Raw genomic sequence first — 22,721 nt, forward strand, 5'->3', positions numbered from 1 at the left:
AGACAAAGGCGTCTTCACCAGATTAATACGAATTGAATGCTAATTTTATCTTTGGGGGAGAGGAGTATGTGCAGGCTACCTAGGGCTTGCCAGAGGGCCAGGAGTCATGCGGAAAAAGGGTGATTGTGTAGATACAGACAAGATGTCAAAATGCCACGAGAAACAAAACCGGCGCCAACGAAACGAGTGACCAGATCAGAGTCCAATGCGATGCGAGAGAAAGACTGAACAAAGGGGAACAACAGAACAAAAGGACAGACAAGAAACACGGACCGAGCTGTCGAAAGCTCAACTGTCATCGTGTCCCTCCGCCTCCATTAGTGCCCCCAGCCTTGTCTGTCGTCGCATTCGCCGGCCGGGTAGCAGCCTTGCTCGGAGCAGTGCCTGCAGGTGGTGCCGGCATGGGCACTGGGTCATCGTAGCCATAGTCCAAGTCATCGTCACCAAGCTGGTCCAGTGGCTGATTCTCGTATCCATGTGGAGGCATCAGTGGGCCGTTGTAGTTCGAGGCCTTGGGCGTCCCCTTTGTCTGTTTCTTTCCCTTCCTGCCCTTGAGTTTGGCTTTCTCCAATAACCGCCTCTTCTCCGCCAACCGACGCCGTTCTTTGCGGTCCTTGATCTCATATTGACGTATCAACGCATGAGGAGGTTGACCAAAGATACTCTCATACTCGCAGAATTCACAGATCCAGATGTCTTCAGGGGCCGGCGGATGCTGCAAATTGTTGTATTCTTGTTGAAGCCGCCTCTGTCGGGCAGCCAAGGTATACACGTCTGCTCTCCTTCGGCGAGGTTTCTTGCCTTGGGCATTCGCATTTGCCGTGGCCGAAGCCGCGGCGGCAGTTTGAGAGTTTGGAAGCCCCACGCCCGTATTGGTGTGTGTCGCTTGAGTTGGTCCTTTCTGGTGTGTTGCCCCCGGACCTGAAGGACCCAAATTGTTGCGTTGTGCATACCCTGGCGAGTATAAACTCTGTTCGGGGAACGTTACTCCTTTGGCCTCGCTCTCACATGTAAAGGTAAACTGTGAACTGGTATGGGCTTGTTTGACTTGTTGATCCAAGACACCCACGTTCTCTTGACCTTTACCGAGAGGTTTCCGCAGCAGCGCTGTAGCATTGGCAATCGCGGCAGAAATAATACCTTGATCTTTGGATTCTTCGGCTTCGAAACACATTAGTCACACTCACATCCTTTTTTCCGCTATTTGATTCTTACCTTTGGCGTTAGCAGACATATTCTGGTCATATTTGGATGTACTGCTTCGAGCGTTGGAGCCATTAACCGAAACACCAAGCGGATTCCGTCCCGGTAGCTTTCTAGTGCTGCGCCCTCTCCCTGCTCCTTGCACTCCAAGGCCGGTGGGGCTTCCAGCGTGAGCAATTGTGGAATAAGAATCGTCCGCTGAGCCGTCTCTCGTGCCACTGATACCCATATGCGCCAACTGATCCGTGACAGATGAATGATGCAGACTCAAACTGCCAGAGGTGGGAATTTTTCGCTTTTTCTTATTATTAGTGTTTTCAAACGCCTCATATCCGTCCGGCCCAGACATGGTGCCCTTGGAAGAGTATCGGTGGCGACCCGAACGGGGAGATCGGGGGGATGACACAAAGTAGTGGCGGACGGGAACCATGCGTTCATCTTGAGAATCTAGATCATCTTCGTATTCATCGTGATGGCAGTGATGGTGGTGGTGAGGACAGTCATGATCATCGTCGTGGTCGTGGTCGTGATCTTGATCATATCCATCACTATGTTGGTGCACTAAAACTTTGCTGTCGTTGGGATAGTCACCATTTTCTCCATAGTGGGAGTATGTCGGTAGGCTGGTCGATGGAAGCGTAGGAGGATATGTGATGGCCTCAGCGGCTTCTTGAGACAATCGGGACTTGATGGACCGCTTGGGGAGTGGCCGAATAAGTCGCTCGGGGAAGACAGTGGAGGGAGTATCAGGGGACGAGAGGTAAGAGGTGTCTAGATCTCTATTGTTATTTTTTGCTGGGTGTGAGATCGAGGGTGGTGTCCGGGACCGCCCTGGGAGAGACATACTGTATGCCATCTTCAAGAGTCTTCCCTCCTTTTATTGAGCCTGGGCCAACAAAGATTTTCTCTGCCCCATTCAAACGCACTCTGCGGAGTTGGCGGCGAAATCTAACGGTGTTCATAAGTCAGCCAACGTTCAACAGAGATAAAAGTTGCCGCCACGGGTATTGCGTGATGTCTGAATGCCCTGATCTGGGTGATATAGAAAGAAGTGGGCGTACCAGTAAACCCGAATTATTCAGCCAAATCAGATTGGTAGTTGGGTGTTCTCATGGAGTACGGACTCGTCTCTCTTTGAAATAGATATCCAAACGGACTGGGGTGTACGGAAGACGGAGGATAAAGGTGCCAGCTGAATGGACTCAACCGGAGAAGTGAAAAATTCTAGTGGTTGTCAAAACTGTTCAACGGTAGCTTGCACCAGCAGAAGTAGACGCAGATGGAGGTGCAGTTCGACTCCGTTCGATATCGGCTGCCAAGCCGTGCAAGCCCCAGCGTAGCCGAGTTGGAGCCTCGTCTCATCTCATCGCTCCTTTCAAACACTGTCTCACAAATGGTTTTTGTTCGCTTGACCAGATTACAATTACCTACAATACAATAGGAGGTCCTCCAAGCCAAAGAAGCCACGTTTCATGCATTTCCCATCCTGCACCATTTCTCTTCTTGTGCTCGTTACAGTCATGAAATTATTCCATAAGGGTACTAGGCCGTTCTTCAATTTCACTCGAAGAACCAGTAATCCTCTATCATCCTGCCCTTTAGTGATTGCCCACCATTGAGTGGATGGTTTGATCGTTGCAATTTATCCATGCTATGCCTAAAAGAATCTTTTCATCTTGCTCTTAATGTGTCGAACGTGTGGTGGCGGCTTTCGAGGCGACTCTCTTTGCTCGGTTGCTGGGAGTTGAGTTGGTATGGTCAACCTCGTCGAGCTCCTCCGTTGCCTTCCTTTTCTTCTCCCTTCGAGAACTGAGTTTGGGGATGTCTGGGGGTCTGTCTCGCCTCATCTCTTTTCCATTGACCATGGCCGTCGGATCATTCGAGTCAACAACCACGGTTTCACTCGAATCTGGCGGAGAAGGTAGTTCGGCCTTGACCCGTCGCCGTTTTCGAGGTATCTCATCTTCAACCAGGACTCCCGTTTGTGAAACTGTACCACCTGATCCCAGATCCTGGGCGCCCTGACCGTAGCCTTTCACTCTGTCGTCGTCTATTTTGCCCACAATAGCATCGCGACAGTTTGTGGCATCTGGCCCAGGGTCTCCCTTCGAACTAATGGCCTGTTCGACATGTTCTTCCCCGGAGGGTTCTTCTGCCATGCTTTCTGCTACCTCGTCGTCCTCTTCGATTTCAGCCGAAGCATCTTGATTGGTGGCATCGAAGGACGGCTGCCGCTGCACATGTTTGAGACCCATATCTGCTAGACTCATCTCATTTGCCCAACTCTCGTCGTCTTCGGCTTGTCCTGTTGATTGATTCCAGCCATTGTCCTTGATCGCGAAAACGTCCTTCCAATTCTTCATGAGAGCGACCTTCTCTTGATCATCTTTGTGGGCTGGAATCTTTTGGCCAGTTTGCTGGGCCCAAATTGTGCCCTTGATGCTACTGGTCAACAGTTTGACCTCATCCAAGCCCGAAGGGAGGACGTCGATTGTCTCGATCAACTTCCTCTTCTTCCCCCTTCGAGAGTTCTGGGCAGCAACCAGAGTGTTTTTACCGATGGCAGGTTGAGGGATCTTTCTCAATAGCGTCGGATCATCATCCATGTAGTCGTCCGAGTAGTACTCCCAGTCGCTAAAGTATTCACTCATCTCGTTTTTAACAGCATCTTCCTCTTGATATACAGGACTGTGTACTGCATGCTCGGCCAAATCGTCGGCTAACTCTGGTGTCGGATCCGCATCCCACAGGATGTCCTCAAGATCGTCATAGGGGGAGTAGGTATAGTCTTCAAGATCGGACATCTTGAGGAAGGTGATCTTTTAATCACGTCTAGCGCTTTTCAGGACAACATGACAGGTTTCATTCACAGGACGTGGCAGAAAGAGGAATGAGAGAGGAGAGGAGTCCAAAAGGAATTGTTATATGTTCATTGTTTGAGTCGAAGGTGAACTTTTTTCTCCCTCCTGACCTCGAGGGATTCTCAGAATGTCGTTTGAGCAATCATGCAACCGAAGACGGCGTGGTGCAGGACGGAGGACAAATGGAATCCAGTGTGACGATGCTCGGGCAGGCATTTTGGAGAAACGGCACGCGTTTCGATCCCCACCTGAATGGCCCCCAGAGCTGAGATGCTGCCACTTCCGACGCCATGCGACGACAGCCGAGATCCTGAGAAGGGCTTCATATACCCATTTGTCTCCCTTGATGCTACATAAACTGCCATATCCCCAGTGTCCTGCGCGTCGAAAATGTGAGCAGTCCTCCTCGCTGACTTCACCATGTCTCATTATCCTTTCTCTCGAGCCGCAGCAGCCTTTCGACCGCGGGGCACGCTTCGCGCATACTCGACGAAAACCATCGACTCAATTCTCATTGCAAATCGTGGAGAGATTGCCCTGAGAGTCAATCGCACTGCTGCTCAGCACGGCATCCGCACGACTACTTTATACACGAATCCCGATGCCCTTTCACAGCATGCTCTTTCTTCCCCGTTCTCCTTTAACCTCGGCGCAACAGCCGCCTATTTGGATCAAGAGAAGATCCTCCGGATAGCAAAACAAGAGGGCTGTCAAGCTATCCATCCCGGCTACGGCTTCCTGTCCGAGAATGCAGAATTCGCAAAGAGATGTGCCGAAGAGGGCGTCACTTTCATCGGCCCTCCTGCAAGCGCCATTGAAGACATGGGTGACAAGGCGAGGAGCAAGGAGATTATGAATGCGGCTGGTGTTCCATGTGTCCCAGGCTACCATGGATCGGACCAGGCTCCAGAGACACTTGCACAAGAGGCGGACCAGATTGGATATCCCGTCCTGATCAAAGCAGTTCGAGGCGGAGGAGGGAAGGGAATGAGAATCGCCAAAAATGCTCAAGAGTTCTCAGACATGCTTGAAAGTGCAAAGAGTGAGGCGAGGAATTCATTTGGCAACGACGAGGTCCTTGTTGAGAAATATATTACCACACCACGTCACATTGAGGTCCAAGTATTCGCGGATCAGCATGGAAATTGTGTCGCTCTTGGTGAACGAGATTGCTCCATTCAACGCCGGCATCAGAAAATCCTTGAAGAGTCTCCAGCTCCGAACCTGGACGACTCGATTCGCAAAGATCTGTGGGACAAGGCACGAGCAGCTGCGCTTGCTGTCAAGTACGAAGGAGCGGGCACCGTGGAGTTTATTTTCGACAATGACACAGGTGAGTTCTACTTTATGGAGATGAACACCAGACTTCAAGTGGAGCACCCAGTCACCGAAATGGTCACTGGGCTTGATCTTGTCCACTGGCAGATCTTGGTTGCAGAAGGAAAACCCCTTCCTCTCACCCAGGAACAAGTCGAAGAACAGATCTCTCAGCGTGGACATGCTATCGAGGCTCGAATCTACGCTGAGAACCCGGACAAGGGATTCATACCTGATTCTGGCAAACTTTTACACGTCCAACTCCCCAAAGAAACTGCCAACGTGCGGATAGACAGCGGATTCGTTCAAGGGGATGAAGTCTCAAGCCATTATGACCCCATGATTGCGAAGTTGATTGTAAGAGGCGAGACTCGAGAGGACGCTCTGCGCAAAATGGTTGCAGCATTGCAAGACTACGAGGTGGCTGGGCCAATAACGAACATCGACTTCCTCAAGAGAATATGCAAATCCCCCGACTTCGTTACTGGTAACGTGGAGACAGGGTATATCGAAAAACACCGAGAAGAACTCTTCCCACAGATTAGTGTCACCTCAGAAGTCCTTGCACAGGCAGCGATTGCTTCGTTCCTTCGCCATTCAAATCCTCAGAATTCGAATGCTGCAACATCAGTCTGGCAACTATCGCCCCCCTCGTGGCTTAATACATCTTCGGATTTCCAGCCACGGACCTTTCAATTTTCCACGGCGAATGTCGAGTCTGAACCTGGAAAAGAACCCGAAATTCTTGCTGTGGAACTTCAACAAATAAACCCTGGTACATTCTCTGTGTCAACACCAAACTCTGACCCGATGTCGGTTTCATCCTCCTTCAACTCGGAATCAAATACCCTAACAACTTACTTTCCTCATACGCGACATACCTCACATATCATCTTCTCTCCTGACTCGGCATCGTCGGGCTCTGGGTCAAATCCAGAAACAATCCATCTCTTCACGCCGCACGGCTCATTCCTTCTCTACTCGCCTGCGCCCTCATGGCTTCAGAAAGCACTCGGCGTGACGGAGAAGCCCAACTCGTTGTTCTCTCCCATGCCGGCCAAGATTCTCCGCGTGCTGGTCTCACCAGGAGATGTGGTGAAAAAGGAGCAACCGTTGATAGTTATTGAGAGCATGAAGATGGAGACGGTTATAAGAAGCCCGATGGAGGGGGCCAAGGTACAGAGAATCGTGCATGGAGAGGGCGAGGTGGTTGCGAGTGGTGTTGCCCTGGTAGAGTTTGAAGAAGACGGTACCGAAGAGGGTGGAAAGTGAACACTCATGTGCAGCGTCCAAGAGATGAGGTGTGACGATATATCCCAGTTTTTTAATCAGTGGGATACATCCCCTAAGGCTATATTCACCAAGCGATGCCGTCTGGGGACATTGGTTTGAAAAGGGGGTTTACCCTCGCAATGTAGGCCAATCTACATATGTACGCTACGCCATACGCTCTAGTTAGATGAGCAAAGAGAGCAAAGAAAATCCAGAAGTCAAGTAAGCCTTGGGTAGCTCACCTTTTACGCCTGTACACGACCACTCTACCGATAACCCCGTAACTCCTTTCGTATTTTTCGTTTCCAGCTATGTTGTTGTCTGGCTGGAGTCTGAAAACATCTTCATAAGGGAAACAACCATGCAGGATAAGACAGATTCTTGTAGGACAGACACGTTATTGACTAACCATCTACCATGGTTGTACACTGACATTTAGTTTAGTTTATTGAAAAGAAGTGGATCTGGGGGGTATTACAGTATATTTGCCGGAAGAGATGGGTAGGTGTTGTGTATATTGAGTCTTGTATTGTGTATTGTTTGGTTCTTTGTTTATTCACTTGGCCTCGCCTCATCTCATCAAAAAAAAATAAAAATGAAAAGAAAGTGAAGGAAAGAGTACCTAGGCATGTCTTCCAAGAACCAATACCTGAACCTGTATCTGTTTGTCTGTTTGTGCGTTATCCTTTCCTTGTTCAGTTCCTTTCCCTTCCATTTCCCGTTCCAGGTTTCCACAAAACGTCGTTGGAATGTCTGTAAAATAAAAGTCCTTTTCCGACGTGAACAAAAAACCACTTTCCAATCCTGGTTATTTTCGGTAAAAGAAATATTAGGTCAAGAAAGAAGACGAGGCCAAGAAGAAGAAGAACAAGTGCAAATCTCGCCCCCCACCGTGTATCGTTCTGCCAGTCTGCTCCGGCCACCCCGACGGTAGAGTTGTCTGGTCTGCTCACCAGTTCCAGTTCCGTGGGCGCAGTCGAGGAAGGGATCCCAACACAGAGTCTCCGAGAGAGCTCTGCAACGGGGTCTCTTGGTGATCCAGAGACTCGGGCTGTGCTGCCTGTTCAGAGGAGCTGAGAGGGGTGCCTGAGGCCCCGTCGTCTTTCTCCCCTTCATCCTCGCCATCATATTCCTCGTCGGTTCCCTTGTTTTCGAGCACGTAGTCATCGCCCCCGTACATGTCCGAAGTCTCGCTCTCTTGGTATGCCACGTCAAAGCCAAATCCTGGGTCTGTCACCTCGTGGTGGACCACGCTTCCCGCCTCGTCAGAGGCCTTCTGGTGGGTGTTTGCGGCATCTGTGTTCACGGACCCAGTTGATAGCTTGCGCATCGTATACCCTCGACTGTAATCGCGAAGGGCTTGGTTTGCTGGCGTTTGCGGTTCCGAGAGCTTCGATGCGGATGGAGGAGAGACGCTGCCACCTTGGCTCTTCTGTTGAGCTTGACCTGGCACGCCTGGGATCGGGAACGCTAGCAGGGCGTGGGCCACATTGCCGATCACTCTGCGCAAGAGCTCAAGCTCCGCATCTTTTTCTCTGACCACTGCGTGTGCTCTCTCGAGCTCTTGCTCTAGGGCTTGGTTTCTGTCCAGCACTGTCCTCATGTTCTTTTGGTGCGTCTGGTTTTCGAGACTGAGTTGCCGAAGTGCCGCATCCACCTGCCAGAAAGATCGATGCATGCTTTCCATGGCCGTCTGAGCACCGAGCACTGCTGCTCCTGGTTGGAAGGAAGCAGGCTGGCCAGAATCACCGTTTCCCTTGTCCGCATTCGTATTATTCGTAGCTACGTTCTCAGCTTCCTCTGACACTTTACTGGTGTCCGCCGCGAATTTGGTTCTCTCACGATTCTTGCGAACGTTGATTTCCTCCGTACGAGGTCGTTGAGGTGGAGTCTTGAGGCTGTACTGTTGAGGCCGAAGGGAGAAGTTTCCTGAAGCAGTCCGTGCCACTTTGCGTTGTTGGCCATCAGAGGAGAATTTGTCGAAGTCTGCTGACCAGCGGGAAGGAGTCTCATGGTTCAGTTCATCCAGAGTCATAGCCGGCAGTCCTCTCTGTTCAGCTGTGGGCTGGTGCTTCACGAATGGATCTGGCACTCCTGTGGGAGCAAGTCCATCGTCTGGGCGACGACGTCTCCAGCGTCCAAAGGTATCCGCACTGGAATTACCAGACGAGAGATGGCGAGAAGATGGCGGCGCCTCTGAAATATCCATGCCTCGGCTATCGGCCTCAGTGAGATCAGGGTTGGTAGGGCGTGGCTCGAACACTTGTTCTTCTAGCCAGTCAGAAAGAGAACGACGATGTCTATGGCGGCGGAGAGTCTGTCCCAGGAGGAGATTCCAGGTTGAAGCGTTCGTTTCCTGGCCACTCACCTCAGAGGTGCCCAAAATGTTCGCCGAAGTAGGCGCAAGGGCCGAACCTATCGGTGACTCTTCAGACTCTGGGAGTTCAGATAGCTTTGTCTCTGTCACTTCTGATTTGAGCGGCCGCAATGCAGGGTTGTTATCAAAGCGCCCGCGTCCCTTTTCTGACAGCTGTCCAGCAGAATCTAAATTCGAGTCATAGTCAGCCTCGCTTGATCCCTCCATGTAATTTGAGATCACGTACCTCAGCGTCGATTGACCTTGAGTAGGAACAGAGGGGTTGTCTTGCTGCACCAGCTGCTCAACGCCAGAGTCGTTGGAAGAGACTTCTGTCCCTTGTTGCACAAAACATGTGAAACTGTTGTTCCCCTGGTGTTGATATGGGTGTTCACGCTTGAATATGTGGAAAGCACTGCTCAGCTTTGTCTTTGCGGCCCTAAAGAATTCCTTAGCTTTTGCCATCTTGAAATGTGAATGTGCACTTACCTGGTTTGAAATCGGTGTGGTTGAGGGTTATCTGGTCATCAAGAAAATTGTCTGACTTCTCTTTGTTTGCTCAACGTTTTGTTGAAGAACCGTCGAGTGAATTGCTGTGCTCGTGCTGTCCGGTGAGAGCAGAGGCAGAGGGGAGAAGAATGACATATTTATGAAAGAAGAGGTTCAAGAGAGTCGCGGGGGCAGGGCGCGAGGCACAGCAGATCAAGGACGTTGAGACATTAGGACGACTTCCATCGCGCAGGGCGCGAACCACAATGCAACAGCCCAGATCTCTTTGTCCAGGTGGGGAGGGGCATTATCTAGAGATATATATAAACGAGAATGTTAGAGACGCTGAGGTCTCACCACAGGCAGTGAAGCCATGGAGAAACGACCTTTTCGTGTAGGTCGGACATGTTAGGAGTTCCAAACTGAACATAATGAACTTGGAATACACTAGACAGGCCCTTAGTCTCCTTGACAAAGGGAAGGTTTGTCGAAGGAACCAACACAAAGCATAGACAACGAAATGCTGTCGATGCTTTGTACCAACAAACGAGTACGAGAGCTACGGTCGCTCTATGCAATTGAGTTCTGGACGAAAAGGAGTCGTTGTACGGCTGTACCCTCCAGCTAGATATGTGTGAATCAGACAAATGGAAATGCATAAGGAGTGAGTCTAGTCGAGCGACAAGAGGACGACACAATAGAAAGGAGTAAAAGGGGACAGGGACAAGGCTGAGGCTGCATACGAAAAACTGAGGTTGGACAGTTAGTAGACGCTAATACAGGGAAGGAATAGTGTCTTGAGGCGCCACCAAAGCGGAAGGAAGAACGATTCACCGAGCCACTTGGGCCAAACGCTACCAACATCCATCCAACCCGTGCGTTTCTCCCCTGCTCATCTAATACGGTATGTTCATGTCGGCCCATGATCAAGTATTCGAAAGACCTATCTCCTTATCATTTTTCCGTGTTCTTTCACTTCTCCTACCCGTAAATTTGTGACTCGGCGACCTTGACTTCACTTGGTGAAAAGTTGGAAGTCCACCAGTCGCCTACAAGATCACGACAGTCACAATTTCCAGAATCACCTTCTTTCTCCGTGGCCAATCCTGGGGCCTTTATTCTTCTTTCATCTCCTCTTAATCCCAGATCTGTCGTCGGGACACCATCAAGAATCCGGGCTTGGGAGTTGATCATACCTCAGACTTCACTACAAGCTGGGGCTGCCGCTGTCATTATCCGTCCCCGTTTCGAATTTGCGCAAACTTGGCCCCGCTTGTTGGGCGTTAATTTAGTCTTGACATTGTTGCTATGTCCGCAGGTATGACAAAGACGTCTGCTTGAGACTCTGGGACAGATTAATCTAATGTTCGTCATGCGCACAGATACACCACGTATCGTCCCTCTGACTTGTCATGGCCACTCGCGGCCGATAACACATTTGAGCTTTTCCTCCATCGTGGACGATGATCAGTACTACCTGATATCGGCTTGTAAAGGTAAGACTCCACACGCCCATGTTCATCTGTCTCTGACATTTACCAGACAACAATCCCATGCTCCGAGATGGCATGACAGGCGATTGGTATGGATGTCTGAGGATTACAAGTTGCTCTGCTGACCTCGGGAACAGGATAGGAACATTCATTGGACACAAAGGCGCTGTTTGGTCGTCAAGATTGTCTTCCGATGCTAGGATCGCCGCCACTGGATCCGCAGACTTTAGCGCGTGAGCTCTGAACAGTACATATTTTGGTTGTTTTGCCCTGACAATATACAGGAGAATCTGGGATCCCCAGACTGGAGAGTGTTTGTACGTCTTGACTCATAACCACATCGTTCGCGCCGTTTCATTTCCAATTCAGACGAATCCGCAATGTGTCGCTACCGGTGCGCAAGATAAGACCCTCAAAATCTTCGATCTCAGTCGCGGGGGCAGCGCTGCTTCACCCGACCAGGTTAATGGGGCCTCTCCAGTCACCGCAACGACCACTTCCGAGGGGCATGAGATTGGAGCGGGTCAACATGGTGGTAGCATCAAATCGATTGTGTGGAATGTTGACTACAATATTCTCACCACGGCTTGCGAAGACAAAACTATTCGTTGGTGGGACTTGAGAGTTCAGCGCATGATCGCCAGTGTCAAGACAGAGCGGGACATTACTTCGTGTGAGCTGTCCACCAACAAAGCAGAAGACAGTAATCCTGGAATTTTGAGTGTGGCAGCAGGCCAGTCCTGTCTCTTTTTCGACGCTGGCAGACCTGGAGAGCTTATCAAGCAAGTCAACTTCGACCACGAGGTTGCCAGTGTGGCCATCAACCCTGCAACTGGACGCTTTGTGACTGGTGGGGGCAAGGATACATGGGTCCGTGTCTGGGACTTTGCGCAGGGAAAAGAACTTGGTGAGCTTCAGCTGTCTTGGTATCCCGTGCTTAATCTAATCTTATCGCAGAGGTCCTCAAAGGCCATCACGGACCAATTTGGTCAACCGCGTTCTCCCCTGACGGCAAGATCTATGCGACCGGAAGCGAAGACGGAACAATCAAGCTGTGGAAGGCTTGTAAAGAACCATATGGTCTTTGGCGCTGAGCCCAACGCAACCGCACCACCGAAAGTTGGCTCCGGCGCAAACTACGTACTTTCGAAACTGTGCGAAATACTCGGCTATCCAACTCCCGAAATAACACGATACTCACCATGTCACATATACTGCTGGTGCTCAAACACCTAGCCGGTAAAGAGATGAGAAATGCGGTGTCCATATGGGAGTTCTGTCCAGGATATTTAATCTACAACCATGACAAAAGGGACAGTGGTTGGGCGGAATGACATAACTGAAGCGGACTGACTACGGGTGATGTTCAGGCACCAAGAAGAGTTGGTGGAGTGGAAGTACGTGCTATTGGGTATTTGGGGCACTTCGTTGGGTGTGTCCAAAACCCGGAACAATATCAGCAAACAACGAGCTTCCATCCCCAGAGCCGTGACCATTCAGGGACCAAAGGCTTGGGCCAGTGGTGGGGGTGATAGAAAGCTTGAACGCAGCTCAAAGTAGTGGGTAGGAGGTAGATTACTCGCATAAGACTAGAAACAACGATGAGCACATTCTCCCGAACTTCCTCTTGTCCCACATATTATTATGTACAGATGCAGATTCTGATACTGGTTGAAGAAGTGTCCTGGTCATAAGGGGAAAGGATGCTCACGATGCTGCAGCTCCTTGGGGGGGCCAGTGGTGATTGCGGGGGTCTTGGTGCCAATCACAGGGACAGCCGAAGCCGATATCTCACACCGACATCTGCCAATCCCTCTAGGTACCATTGTTGACTCCGTAGCGGCCAGTAGCCACCAAGAAGGCCATTGACCCGGGGTGCCGGGGGGAGGGAAAAGAGAGGCTGGTGAGGCTCCCAAGGTCTCCCAAGGGCTCCCAAGAAAGCTGTCGGTAAGTAGCTGCAGCCATCCAATCCCCACCATCCAATGCCCTGCACCACATATTCCCTTATATCACTCCACCACTTCCATTCTGGTCTTTTTTCCCTCGCACTGTTGGCTTCTGACCGTCTGTCTGGCATTCGGGCTTAGCGAGGCAACTTGTCTGCACGCCGCGTGTGCCCTCAACCAGACCTGTCATTCGCTTGATTCACTCCCCTTCCGGTCCTCCCTCTCCTCCGTGGTCAACACACTCCTCGCATTGGCTGCGCTGGTCGCTCGCCCTCATCACCCGCCCGCATATTGTTTTCCTCGGATTGATATACCCCCGCCTTGTCATTGGCATCGACCAGTCTTTCGTTCTCCGGACCAGGAGACCACGGTCTCGAGCTCAGTTTCCTATTCGAACTTTCAGCTTGGTGCATGTCCACACCGCTGGCTCACAGGAAGATGGATCGAATGAGTGTACCAGATCAAGAGAAACTCGAACAAATAAGCCACCTGACCATGGAACACCACCAACACAGTCAGTCGCCGTCTCAGAAGACGGCCTGGCCGAGATGGGAGCGCAAGGGCAAGGAGAAAAGCACCATCGCCTGTGCATGTACTTGGGTCGTGGATCACCAGATCAGTGAGAGCGTCCGCAATAAAAGAATGCCATAAAGCTTGCCATACTGATCTCTACGTTGACAGGCATATCCGTCAACCTCATATCTATGCTCTTCTTTGTACACATCCTCTTCCCCTCAGCCAGACATCATACCCAGAAGTTCTTCCGCATCTCCTATCACAACCCGGCGACCGGAAATTTTGCCCTGGGTTGGGACGACATATTCTTTGTATTTTACTGGATCATCGTCTTCACCGGCCTGCGCTGTGCTGTCATGGACTATCTCCTTAGCCCTCTGGCTGCTTCTCTCGGTATTCGGAAACGGAAGCCAAAGGTACGATTCGCGGAACAGGCCTGGATTCTCTGCTACTACACTCTCTCATGGTGTACGGGCATGTACATCATGTACAACTCCGACTATTGGCTCGATCTCCGCGCTCTTTGGAGGACGTGGCCTGACCGCGAAATGAAGGGCATGGAGAAGTGGTACTATCTGGTCCAATTCGGCTTTTGGCTGCAACAGATAGTGGTGGTGAACATTGAAGAGCGTCGGAAGGACCACTGGCAGATGTTCAGCCATCATATTGTGACCTGCTCACTAATCTTCACGTCATACGGTTATCACCAATATCGTGTCGGAACCCTGTTTCTCTGTCTCATGGACTTTGCGGATATCGTCCTCCCACTGGCCAAGGTTCTCAAATATCTCCATTTCGAGCTTGCGTGTGACATTGCCTTTGGGTTTTTCATGGTTTCCTGGCTGATTGCCAGGCATGTTCTATACATGACTGTCTGGTACAGCATCTACGCCCACATTCCGGAGGAAATTCAATACGGATGTTATAGGGGAAGCGTGCAGGATCTTGAGGGTCCGATCCCTGCACCCAACGACTGGGACCATCTAATCCAACCATTCAAGAACCCGGTTGGACTCGTCTGCTGGAATAACAGCATCAAGTGGACGTTCTTGTCCATGCTTTTTGCTCTCCAGGTGATATTGCTCATTTGGTTCGGCATGATCGTCCGGGTTGCCTATAAGGTGATCACTGGTAGAGGGGCAGAAGATGTGCGTTCGGACGATGAAGACGAGGATGAGGACGAGGAAGTGTCGGATGAGAAGTCGCCGAGGGACTATATCGACAAAATGAAATTTTGCGTGGATCCCCAGGAACAATATCTGGAAACAGAGATTCTCAGCACGGATCCCAACTTTTCTCTTTCAAAGACTTCTAGACAACGGACAAAATCACGATCAAAGTCCAAATCCACATCACCTGCGTCGTCGGCGGGTGGCAGACGTTCGACACCGGAGACGTCCAGTGCGGGTTCCAGCAGTGGTGGAAGGAGGAAACAGAAGCATGAAGCTGCACATTCCTCCAGCGTCAACCTGCTTGGGGCAAGCAGTGATCGAAAGGAATTGCTCGGCCGCATTGGCTGTGATAAAGGGTCTGCGTCGGAGTGATCAAGAATTTGTTTCGGAAATGGTAATGATGACAGACAAACGCACTTGAAGAATGTGTACACGAGCCACCTTTATGGTCAAGTGCTGGCTATTTTTGGGTTCCATCCACCGACTATCTGTGTCTCCAGAGACTTTGCTGTGTTTTTTTGGTACCTGGTAATTCGACACAGGGCACCAGAACCTAGAAAGATCGTGTTAGAACTCCGGTGCAGCCAGCAGGGGTCTCCTTTGCAGCAACGCCGACCAGCAAGAGCGCGAACGCGATACATTGGCGGCGGGGAGGTGGTCGGACCAAAAGTCGATACCAATATCGACACACCACACACATACACGCACGACAGGAGAAGAACCCAGCGAAGCGAGGCGGACACCATACGGATTGTACTCGGCACTGCACTGTACTGTCCTCGCGATGTCGCTGTCCTCGGTACATCCAGAGAATTACTCGCAGGTCAAGGTATGTGGGCCAGCTGTGCATACAAAGTACGGCGCCGGAAGTGTTTCTTTGAGAGACCATACGAGGTGCAAACAAAATAGACGGGCTGGCTTGCTTGCTAACACACACTGCCTGACCGTCCACCACGCCGATACACCTAGGTATCTACCTACCTACCAACCCTAGATAGACAGAGAGATAGATAGCTACCCACCTATGTACCTATGTACATGCAGTACATACATAGATGGACGAATCCTATGACGCCGTAACGAGTCGACATGAAAGATTTCAATTCCTGTTCGCTTATCCTAAGATGTTCAAACGAAGGAAAGAATATGCGTCAAGCAAGCGTATATATCTCGACTGAATCAGTGACACTGAACCACCACGGAACACAGAGTTTGACTCTGTTGGTTCTATCCCAGAAACGGTCTTGGATTTGACTCTATCTGCCGTGCGACGATCCTAGAGATACAGGTTCCTTGTCCTCCGCTCCTATTCCTCTGCCTTCTGCTTTGCTTTCGGGCTCTCCTTCGACACAGTCCACAACTTCCGCATCAAATGCTGTAGTTTTACAAATATAGACCCTCGGGCTCGCCCTCGTTCTTCGTCTTCATTACACTGTCCCTTGCGCTCCGGAAGTCGGCCATGTTGACTCTCATTCTCCTCTCTCTCAGAGCCCTCAGCCCAGCTTCGGAGCAGATAGCCTTGATATCGGCACCACTCAAGTCATCCTTCTGGGCAATGAACTCGTCGAGATCCACATCTTCGGCAAGTGACATCTTACTCGTGTGGAGGGTGAAGATCTTCTTCTTGGTGGCGGTATCAGGGTTCTCGAAGAGAATTTTGCGATCGATACGGCCGGGTCGGATCAAGGCCGGATCCAAGGTCTCAATCTTGTTGGTCGCCATGATCACTTTCACATCGCCGCGGTCGTCGAACCCATCAAGCTGGTTGAGCAGTTCCAACATGGTACGCTGAATCTCCCGCTCACCTCCGGATGTTGATTCATAACGTTTCGTGCCGATGGCGTCGATTTCGTCAATGAACACAATCGAAGGCGCGTTTTCAGCGGCAACCTGGAACAACTGACGCACTAGTCGGGGACCATCACCAAGGTATTTCTGAATCAACTCGGAGCCCACAATGCGGAGGAAGGTGGCCGAAGTTTGGTTTGCGACGGCTTTGGCGAGAAGAGTCTTGCCTGTGCCGGGGGCACCGTAGAGAATAACACCCTTCGGAGGTTTTATACCCATCTCTTCGTACAACTCTGGATGCAGTAAGGGGAGCTCAACGGCTTCCCGCACCTCTTGTATCTGGGATTCCAATCCACCAATATCAGCGTAGGATTCTGTAGGTGCTTTATCCAGTTTCATTACGGATACCAAAGGGTCGGCATCATCGGTAAGTACACCGACGACAGAGACCGACTTGTGATGAAGCAGGATCGAGGCGCCGGGCTCGAGAAGATCCTTGTCGACGAACGACATGATAGAGACGTAGTACTCGGGGCCAGTGGCGGAGGAGACAATAGCGTGGTCGTCATCAATCAGTTCTTCCAGATTGCCGACTCCCATCGGACTACCTCGCATGTCGTCGACCTTACTTCTTTCATCTGAATTGCGATCGAGGAGTTCGCCGTCTGTAGCAGCAGCAGGAGCTTGTGTCTGAGCAGCTTTTGTTTTCCGGATCTGTTCTTGGTTTTCGACATATTCTTCTTCTAGTAAGAGATGGTCATGGACTCTTTGCATTCGAAGATATCGTAGCTTGCAACGGGCGGTTGGGTAAATGGTGGGCAACTTTGCGGCAGCACTTGGGCCTGCTTGCTTGCGCTTCTTGCGGCCGATTCTAGTGGTGGGCTGCGGAGGAGGTTCATACTTGGGCTTATCCTTCTGAGAAGAGTGTCAGTGAGTTGCCTTGGACCTCTGAACCTGTTTTACCTTCTTGTCCTTGTCATCTTTCCCTCCTTGACCAGGACCACCTCCCTGCTGTGATGATTGCTGGTTCCCCTACAGGATGTTAGCAGAGCAATAGACAAGGGTCGTTAAGGCATTCGTTCTCACCATAGCGCAAACGATGAGAGAGGATGTCAGAGGACTGTGATACCCCTGTAAAGAGTTGTTGAAGAGCGAGAGAGTTGAGATGGGGAGTGGCTAGATGAGACCGAACAGTTGATTACAGCAACTCGGGACGGATGCGTGACGATGCCTCGTCGCGCCTGTTCTGGTGCCAAGGCGTGGCTAGTGTAGCAGTGGCTGAAGAAATCGTGGCTGATCTCGCCGATTCGCCGATGAGGAGAGGAGGACTTTCTCCGATTCCCATCAGCTGCCTCATGCTTATGAAAGTGAGGCTGCGCTCCATCTCTTCGTAGGCCACAGACCAGGCAACACGTCCACGGTGGCTGTGTGACACACCAACCAGCTCTTCTTGCTGTATTGTTAACTGTCATCTTAGCATCTCGACTCATCGGCTGAGACTGTTCAGAGTTCGCATCCTCAGTCCACTCTACTACGGACTGCCACCCCTCCCACTCATCCACCCACAATCTACTTGTATTCGACGTGATTCTAGCTCACAGCCTCGTTCGTTCCTGTCCCTCTCTAAGCACTCCACAATATTCGATCTTCTTGAGCACCTTCTTCATACCTTCGCCAAAGTCTATCAGCCTTATCTCGCACCTCTCCATCTGACCCAGCACCGTCCCATAGAACACGACCCTCAGTCGCAACGGCCCGCCGCTTGTCCCTTCTCTTTTCTCGCTCTAGACGAACACAATGGCAGGTCACAAGGCAAGAAGGATAGCCAAAGATCTGGCGGACATTCGTGCGGACTCAACCTCTCAAATCTTTGCTGAGCCTATTGGGGATAGCATCACAGATTTGAGAGGATCGTTCAAAGGCCCTTCAGGGACACCGTACGAGGGTGGTACATACGAGGTCTCGATCAAGATACCTAATGAATACCCATTCAAGCCGCCAGTTATGAAGTTTGTGACAAGGATCTGGCACCCGAATATTTCCAGTCAGACTGTATGTTCCTCCACTCAACTGGCCACTCCTGGGTGACTGACAGATTCTGCAGGGCGCCATTTGTCTAGACACGCTAAGCACAGGATGGTCTCCCGTTCTAACGATCAAATCTGCCATGATCTCATTGCAGTCGTTGCTTAGCTCCCCAGAGCCCAAAGATCCCCAAGACGCGGTGGTTGCGAACCAGCTCATCAAGAACCCCAAAGAATTCGAGAGACAGGCACGAGAATGGGCGGTGAAATATGCCGGGGCTCCCAGGGCTTTCATCGGTGAAAGTAGCGGAGGGGCTACTGACAAGGACATCGAGGCGGCCGAGAAGGAAAGTCAGGAGAGAGAAGCCCAAGCCAACATTGCCGTATACGACGGCTACAACAAAGACCTAATTGACCGGTTTGTCATGATGGGATTTGATGTGGAGCGCGTAGTGGAGGCATTCAATTACGTGGGCATTGATAGAAACGGTGGCCAGGACTATGAATTGGAAGAGGCGTACATGGGCGACATCACGGCCAGACTATTGGGCGAGCCTTAGATGCGCTGATATACCTCAGAGCTACCTGGTTGTTCTATGCATAAAAAGCGCTGGTGTTGATATGGTAGGGTTCGACGGCCACCTAGACGGTGGTTTCGGCAGGATGTACATCACGAGAATTATGAACCATATGCTGCCTTTGATATTAAAAAGAAAAAGCTATTGCTGGGGTGAGCATCATCTGCAAGGTCTGACGCTGTTTCAGCAACTCTTCACAATGTATTTAAGTGCTCCATGTGACGAAGGAGACGATGAGACTGCGTCTAGAATACAACATTGCTTTCGTTGATATGATTGGGGGAATTCTCCAAAATGAAGCAGGCTGAAACTTCACACTCGACCGTCCTTGTTCTGTGTCTCGACTCTCCACATACTACTCGGTACATCTCACTTCATAGACCACCCACAACTGGTAGATGATTCTCAAGCGAGTGAGATCCAACATTTTGAACCGATGATCGCATAGCATGTCAAATGATCACATGACGCCATGATTGAAGACGACGTCTACCGAGCCTCGTCACAGTACCGTTACTGGTCCTACACCAAGGAGTCTCTGGCTCGAATACGAGAGGAGACGAACAAACTCGCCTCTCAGCGGGTGAGAGCTGCTTTTCGGCGCGTACATGTTGCCAACGGGTCGTCAGAGAATGGAGACAATCACAACGATGACACTCGTGCGGATCATGTCGAGATCGAGACTCTGACAGTAGCCGAGGAGCTTAAGATTGTTGAATGGGGATGCTCTAAAATTATGGACATGGGTGAAGCCATGAATCCGAGAATACCTTCACATGTGGTGGTATGTTGATAGCTCTCTTTTCATGTCTCTCACTGTCGTCTGTCTGACGAATTTTGACTTGTTGCGTCCCCTCCTCCTATAAGCACACTACTCTCGGAATTTCAGCATGGGAGCCATGTCTCTGAATACGTTGCATCTAGGCTACAGCGATTCAGTACCTCCGCCGATTCTACCTCACAAACTCGCCAATGACATATCATCCAAAACAAATCATGATGTGTGCGCTGTATCTCGCCACCAAGGCCGACCACTTCTACATCTCGCTGTCACGTTTTGTCGCTGAACTTAACAATGTCAGTGAAGACGACGTGAAAGCCCCCGAATTCCTGCTCTTGCAAGGCCTAAGGTTCACGCTGGACGTGCGGCATCCAATGAAGGGTCTCCAGGGAGGACACGTCGAGATGAACGTCTTAGCAGAGGAAGGCAGATTGGGAAGCAGCATCACCAAGGCTAGTGGGAGCGAGAAACGAGTCGGCGTCGCCGCGGACAAAGCGAAGAAGCTTCTGGCTACAGCGGCACAAATGACAGATGCCTATTTCCTCTATACACCTAGCCAAATATGGCTTGCTGCGGTCATGATAGCTGATCGAGAGCTCGTGGAAGCGTACATCAGTGCCAAACTCGATGATCTGCCACTTCTGGCCAACGGCCCGGACGCCACCGCGGAACATTTCAAGCAAAAGTTAACGGCGACGATAGCTTCTTGTGCAACTCTTCTCGAGTCTTATCGAAGTTCCGACGACGACGCCGCCCAGCGCAAGGAAATGAGACGAATCGGCAAGAAATTGACCGTGTGTCAGAATCCGGAGAAGATGGACATCGTGGCAGTAGCACGGGCAAAGGCGGCAGCAAAGAGGGAGGGGGCCGAGGGAACAGATGCAGAAAAGGCTCTCAAGAAGCGCAAATTGGAGCGGGAGAGGCTGGAAAGGGATGGAGATGTGTTTGGACCTGAATTGAGGGATATCAAAGATTGAGATCAAGGAATGAGGAATGATACTGCTACTGAAGCTGCACTCCTCTGCTGTTATAGATGTGCAAGCTATAAGCCATGGGCGTATCTGCTTGCCCCGATGACTGCTTAGCGCTGCAAAAGACCCAGAGAGTTGGATATTTGATATATTCACCTTACCAGGATGCTTGGTATAGCGACATCAACTTGGACGACCAATATCCTTGAATCGAATTAATAAGACTCAAAGGAATAGGGAACAGACATTTCTGCTCATCGGTCTCGAATCGGAAATTTCAGCGCGCGCCTGTCCCGCTTTGACCATTGGGGAGTTTCTGGTGTTACATCGATGACATGATTTTTTTGGTTGATCTGCTACGGTTTGCGGATATATTTCCCTTTCAGTATTTTGACACGTGAAGGATCTCAACAATTGCGTATTGATTGCAAAAGCGAGACATTGATTGTCACGAACGAAGCATAGTATTTATAGTCACCTTCTTTGACAGTGCTCGCGGTATAGGTGACAGGAAAAATAAAATCATAGGAGCAGCTTTATACAAAAATGGCCGGAGGCAGATACAACGTCGGAATCATCGGATATGGCTTGAGCGCAAAAACCTTCCATATCCCCTTTGTGAACGCGGTGTCGGATTTCAATCTGTATGCCATCGTGCAGAGAAGCCCGAAGCCAGAGGACGATGCGAGCAAGGACTGGCCTAATATCAAGCCGTACAGATCGGTGGAGGAGATGCTGAAGGACGACCAGGTCCATGTCGTCGTCGTCACAACGGCGCCAGAGTCGCATCTTCAACTGGCAAAGGCGGCGCTTCTCGCGAACAAACATGGTATGTATTTTCTGTCCTCGGTGAGATTACATGGACTGATTGATGGGTTTTCAGTGGTTGTCGAAAAGCCCTTTACACCCACGTCGGCCGAAGCACAGGAACTCGTCGATCTGGCCAAATCCCAAAACAGGATCCTCACCGTCTACCAGAACCGACGATGGGATTCGGACTTCTTGACGTTGAAGAAGTACATTCAGGATGGCACGTTGGGACGTATAGTCGAATTCGAGACTCACTTCGATCGACATCGACCGGAGCCGCCCCCAGACAACTGGAAGGCCCACCATGCCCCCGGGACTGGTGCGGTCTATGATCTAGGGACTCATCTGATGGACCAGGTCGTCAGCTTGTTCGGCATGCCGGAGAAGGTCACCGGCTTCGTGGGGTCACAGCGAGAAGTGAACACCACCGGATTGGAGGACTCCTGTACGGTGCTGCTCCATTATGCGAGCCCGAAGATGCTGGTCACGGTCAAGGCGGGAGTCGTCAGTCCAGAGGTGAGTCAACTGAGGTACTGGGTTCGAGGAGACAAAGGCTCTTTCAAGAAGTTTCACCTCGATCCGCAAGAGGACCAGCTTCGGAAGCAAGGTCTGAAACCTGGGGACAAGGGCTATGGCATCGAGAGCGAGGACAAGTATGGGACCTTGAATCTGTACAGAGACGGCAAGATTTCCAGCGAGGTTGCTCCGACCGTAAAGCCTGCGACGTACACCGAGTACTACCGACGTCTCGCTGCCGCGCTCGATGGGAATGTTTCTCAGATCCCCGTGGCCCCTGAGCAGGCTGTGGGTGTCATAAGGCTTGTTGAACTCGCTCGGGAGAGTTCGCAGCAGGGGAGGACTTTGACTGTGTGAAGGATTGCCCTATCTGGCTCAAAGCCTCAGTAGAATTCGTGAAGGACGAGATAACTTCAACCGCAAGAGAAATATAATGCATATTCTTTTGGAAATTCCCTCCTTTCCACTAATATGTACTTGGTAACACTGCAAGGCTGCGAGGCTACGAGGCTGCGCCACGGTGAAGCATATCCCCGCACAGACTCTCTTTCCCGCACGAATATCTCCAATGGAGAAGTTTTGTCAAGGGAGTTACGCGCCATCCTTACCAGGTGCCTTGTCATAGAAC

General features: G+C 50.9%; 10 protein-coding genes across 10 annotated transcripts; 6 read left to right on the plus strand and 4 right to left on the minus strand.

The window, feature by feature from the left end:
• Nucleotides 1–295: 295 nt before the first annotated feature.
• On the minus strand, nt 296–2,059 carry AYO21_09180 (hypothetical protein; the record flags this gene model as incomplete). Its single annotated transcript, XM_022659118.1, has 3 exons — nt 296–1,161; nt 1,216–1,974; nt 2,050–2,059. The coding sequence occupies 3 exons, from the start codon at nt 2,057–2,059 to the stop codon at nt 296–298; spliced, it is 1,635 nt and encodes a 544-aa protein (XP_022508572.1).
• An 826-nt stretch (nt 2,060–2,885) lies between these two features.
• AYO21_09181 (hypothetical protein) lies at nt 2,886–4,007 on the minus strand (the record flags this gene model as incomplete). The annotated part of the gene is made up of 1 exon (XM_022659119.1): nt 2,886–4,007. One exon carries the CDS (start codon nt 4,005–4,007, stop codon nt 2,886–2,888), a length of 1,122 nt encoding a protein of 373 aa, XP_022508573.1.
• A 477-nt stretch (nt 4,008–4,484) lies between these two features.
• AYO21_09182 (hypothetical protein) lies at nt 4,485–6,653 on the plus strand (the record flags this gene model as incomplete). Its single annotated transcript, XM_022659120.1, has 1 exon — nt 4,485–6,653. One exon carries the CDS (start codon nt 4,485–4,487, stop codon nt 6,651–6,653), a length of 2,169 nt encoding a protein of 722 aa, XP_022508574.1.
• Nucleotides 6,654–7,602: 949 nt separating this feature from the next.
• Nucleotides 7,603–9,474, minus strand: AYO21_09183 (hypothetical protein; the record flags this gene model as incomplete). The annotated part of the gene is made up of 1 exon (XM_022659121.1): nt 7,603–9,474. The coding sequence occupies one exon, from the start codon at nt 9,472–9,474 to the stop codon at nt 7,603–7,605; it is 1,872 nt and encodes a 623-aa protein (XP_022508575.1).
• A 1,396-nt stretch (nt 9,475–10,870) lies between these two features.
• AYO21_09184 (hypothetical protein) lies at nt 10,871–12,085 on the plus strand (the record flags this gene model as incomplete). Its single annotated transcript, XM_022659122.1, has 5 exons — nt 10,871–10,994; nt 11,041–11,080; nt 11,129–11,224; nt 11,276–11,898; nt 11,949–12,085. 5 exons carry the CDS (start codon nt 10,871–10,873, stop codon nt 12,083–12,085), a joined length of 1,020 nt encoding a protein of 339 aa, XP_022508576.1.
• Nucleotides 12,086–13,375: 1,290 nt separating this feature from the next.
• Nucleotides 13,376–14,997, plus strand: AYO21_09185 (hypothetical protein; the record flags this gene model as incomplete). Its single annotated transcript, XM_022659123.1, has 2 exons — nt 13,376–13,556; nt 13,619–14,997. The coding sequence occupies 2 exons, from the start codon at nt 13,376–13,378 to the stop codon at nt 14,995–14,997; spliced, it is 1,560 nt and encodes a 519-aa protein (XP_022508577.1).
• A 1,011-nt stretch (nt 14,998–16,008) lies between these two features.
• AYO21_09186 (hypothetical protein) lies at nt 16,009–17,502 on the minus strand (the record flags this gene model as incomplete). The annotated part of the gene is made up of 3 exons (XM_022659124.1): nt 16,009–17,328; nt 17,377–17,445; nt 17,500–17,502. 3 exons carry the CDS (start codon nt 17,500–17,502, stop codon nt 16,009–16,011), a joined length of 1,392 nt encoding a protein of 463 aa, XP_022508578.1.
• Nucleotides 17,503–18,210: 708 nt separating this feature from the next.
• On the plus strand, nt 18,211–18,997 carry AYO21_09187 (hypothetical protein; the record flags this gene model as incomplete). The annotated part of the gene is made up of 2 exons (XM_022659125.1): nt 18,211–18,465; nt 18,518–18,997. 2 exons carry the CDS (start codon nt 18,211–18,213, stop codon nt 18,995–18,997), a joined length of 735 nt encoding a protein of 244 aa, XP_022508579.1.
• Nucleotides 18,998–19,487: 490 nt separating this feature from the next.
• AYO21_09188 (hypothetical protein) lies at nt 19,488–20,773 on the plus strand (the record flags this gene model as incomplete). The annotated part of the gene is made up of 2 exons (XM_022659126.1): nt 19,488–19,799; nt 19,940–20,773. 2 exons carry the CDS (start codon nt 19,488–19,490, stop codon nt 20,771–20,773), a joined length of 1,146 nt encoding a protein of 381 aa, XP_022508580.1.
• A 540-nt stretch (nt 20,774–21,313) lies between these two features.
• Nucleotides 21,314–22,450, plus strand: AYO21_09189 (hypothetical protein; the record flags this gene model as incomplete). Its single annotated transcript, XM_022659127.1, has 2 exons — nt 21,314–21,596; nt 21,651–22,450. The coding sequence occupies 2 exons, from the start codon at nt 21,314–21,316 to the stop codon at nt 22,448–22,450; spliced, it is 1,083 nt and encodes a 360-aa protein (XP_022508581.1).
• Between the last annotated feature and the right edge of the window lie 271 nt (nt 22,451–22,721).

This window comes from Fonsecaea monophora (genome assembly GCF_001642475.1).
Source record: "Fonsecaea monophora strain CBS 269.37 chromosome Unknown Scaff87, whole genome shotgun sequence".
In the NCBI taxonomy this organism is placed as follows: Eukaryota; Fungi; Ascomycota; class Eurotiomycetes; order Chaetothyriales; family Herpotrichiellaceae; genus Fonsecaea; species Fonsecaea monophora.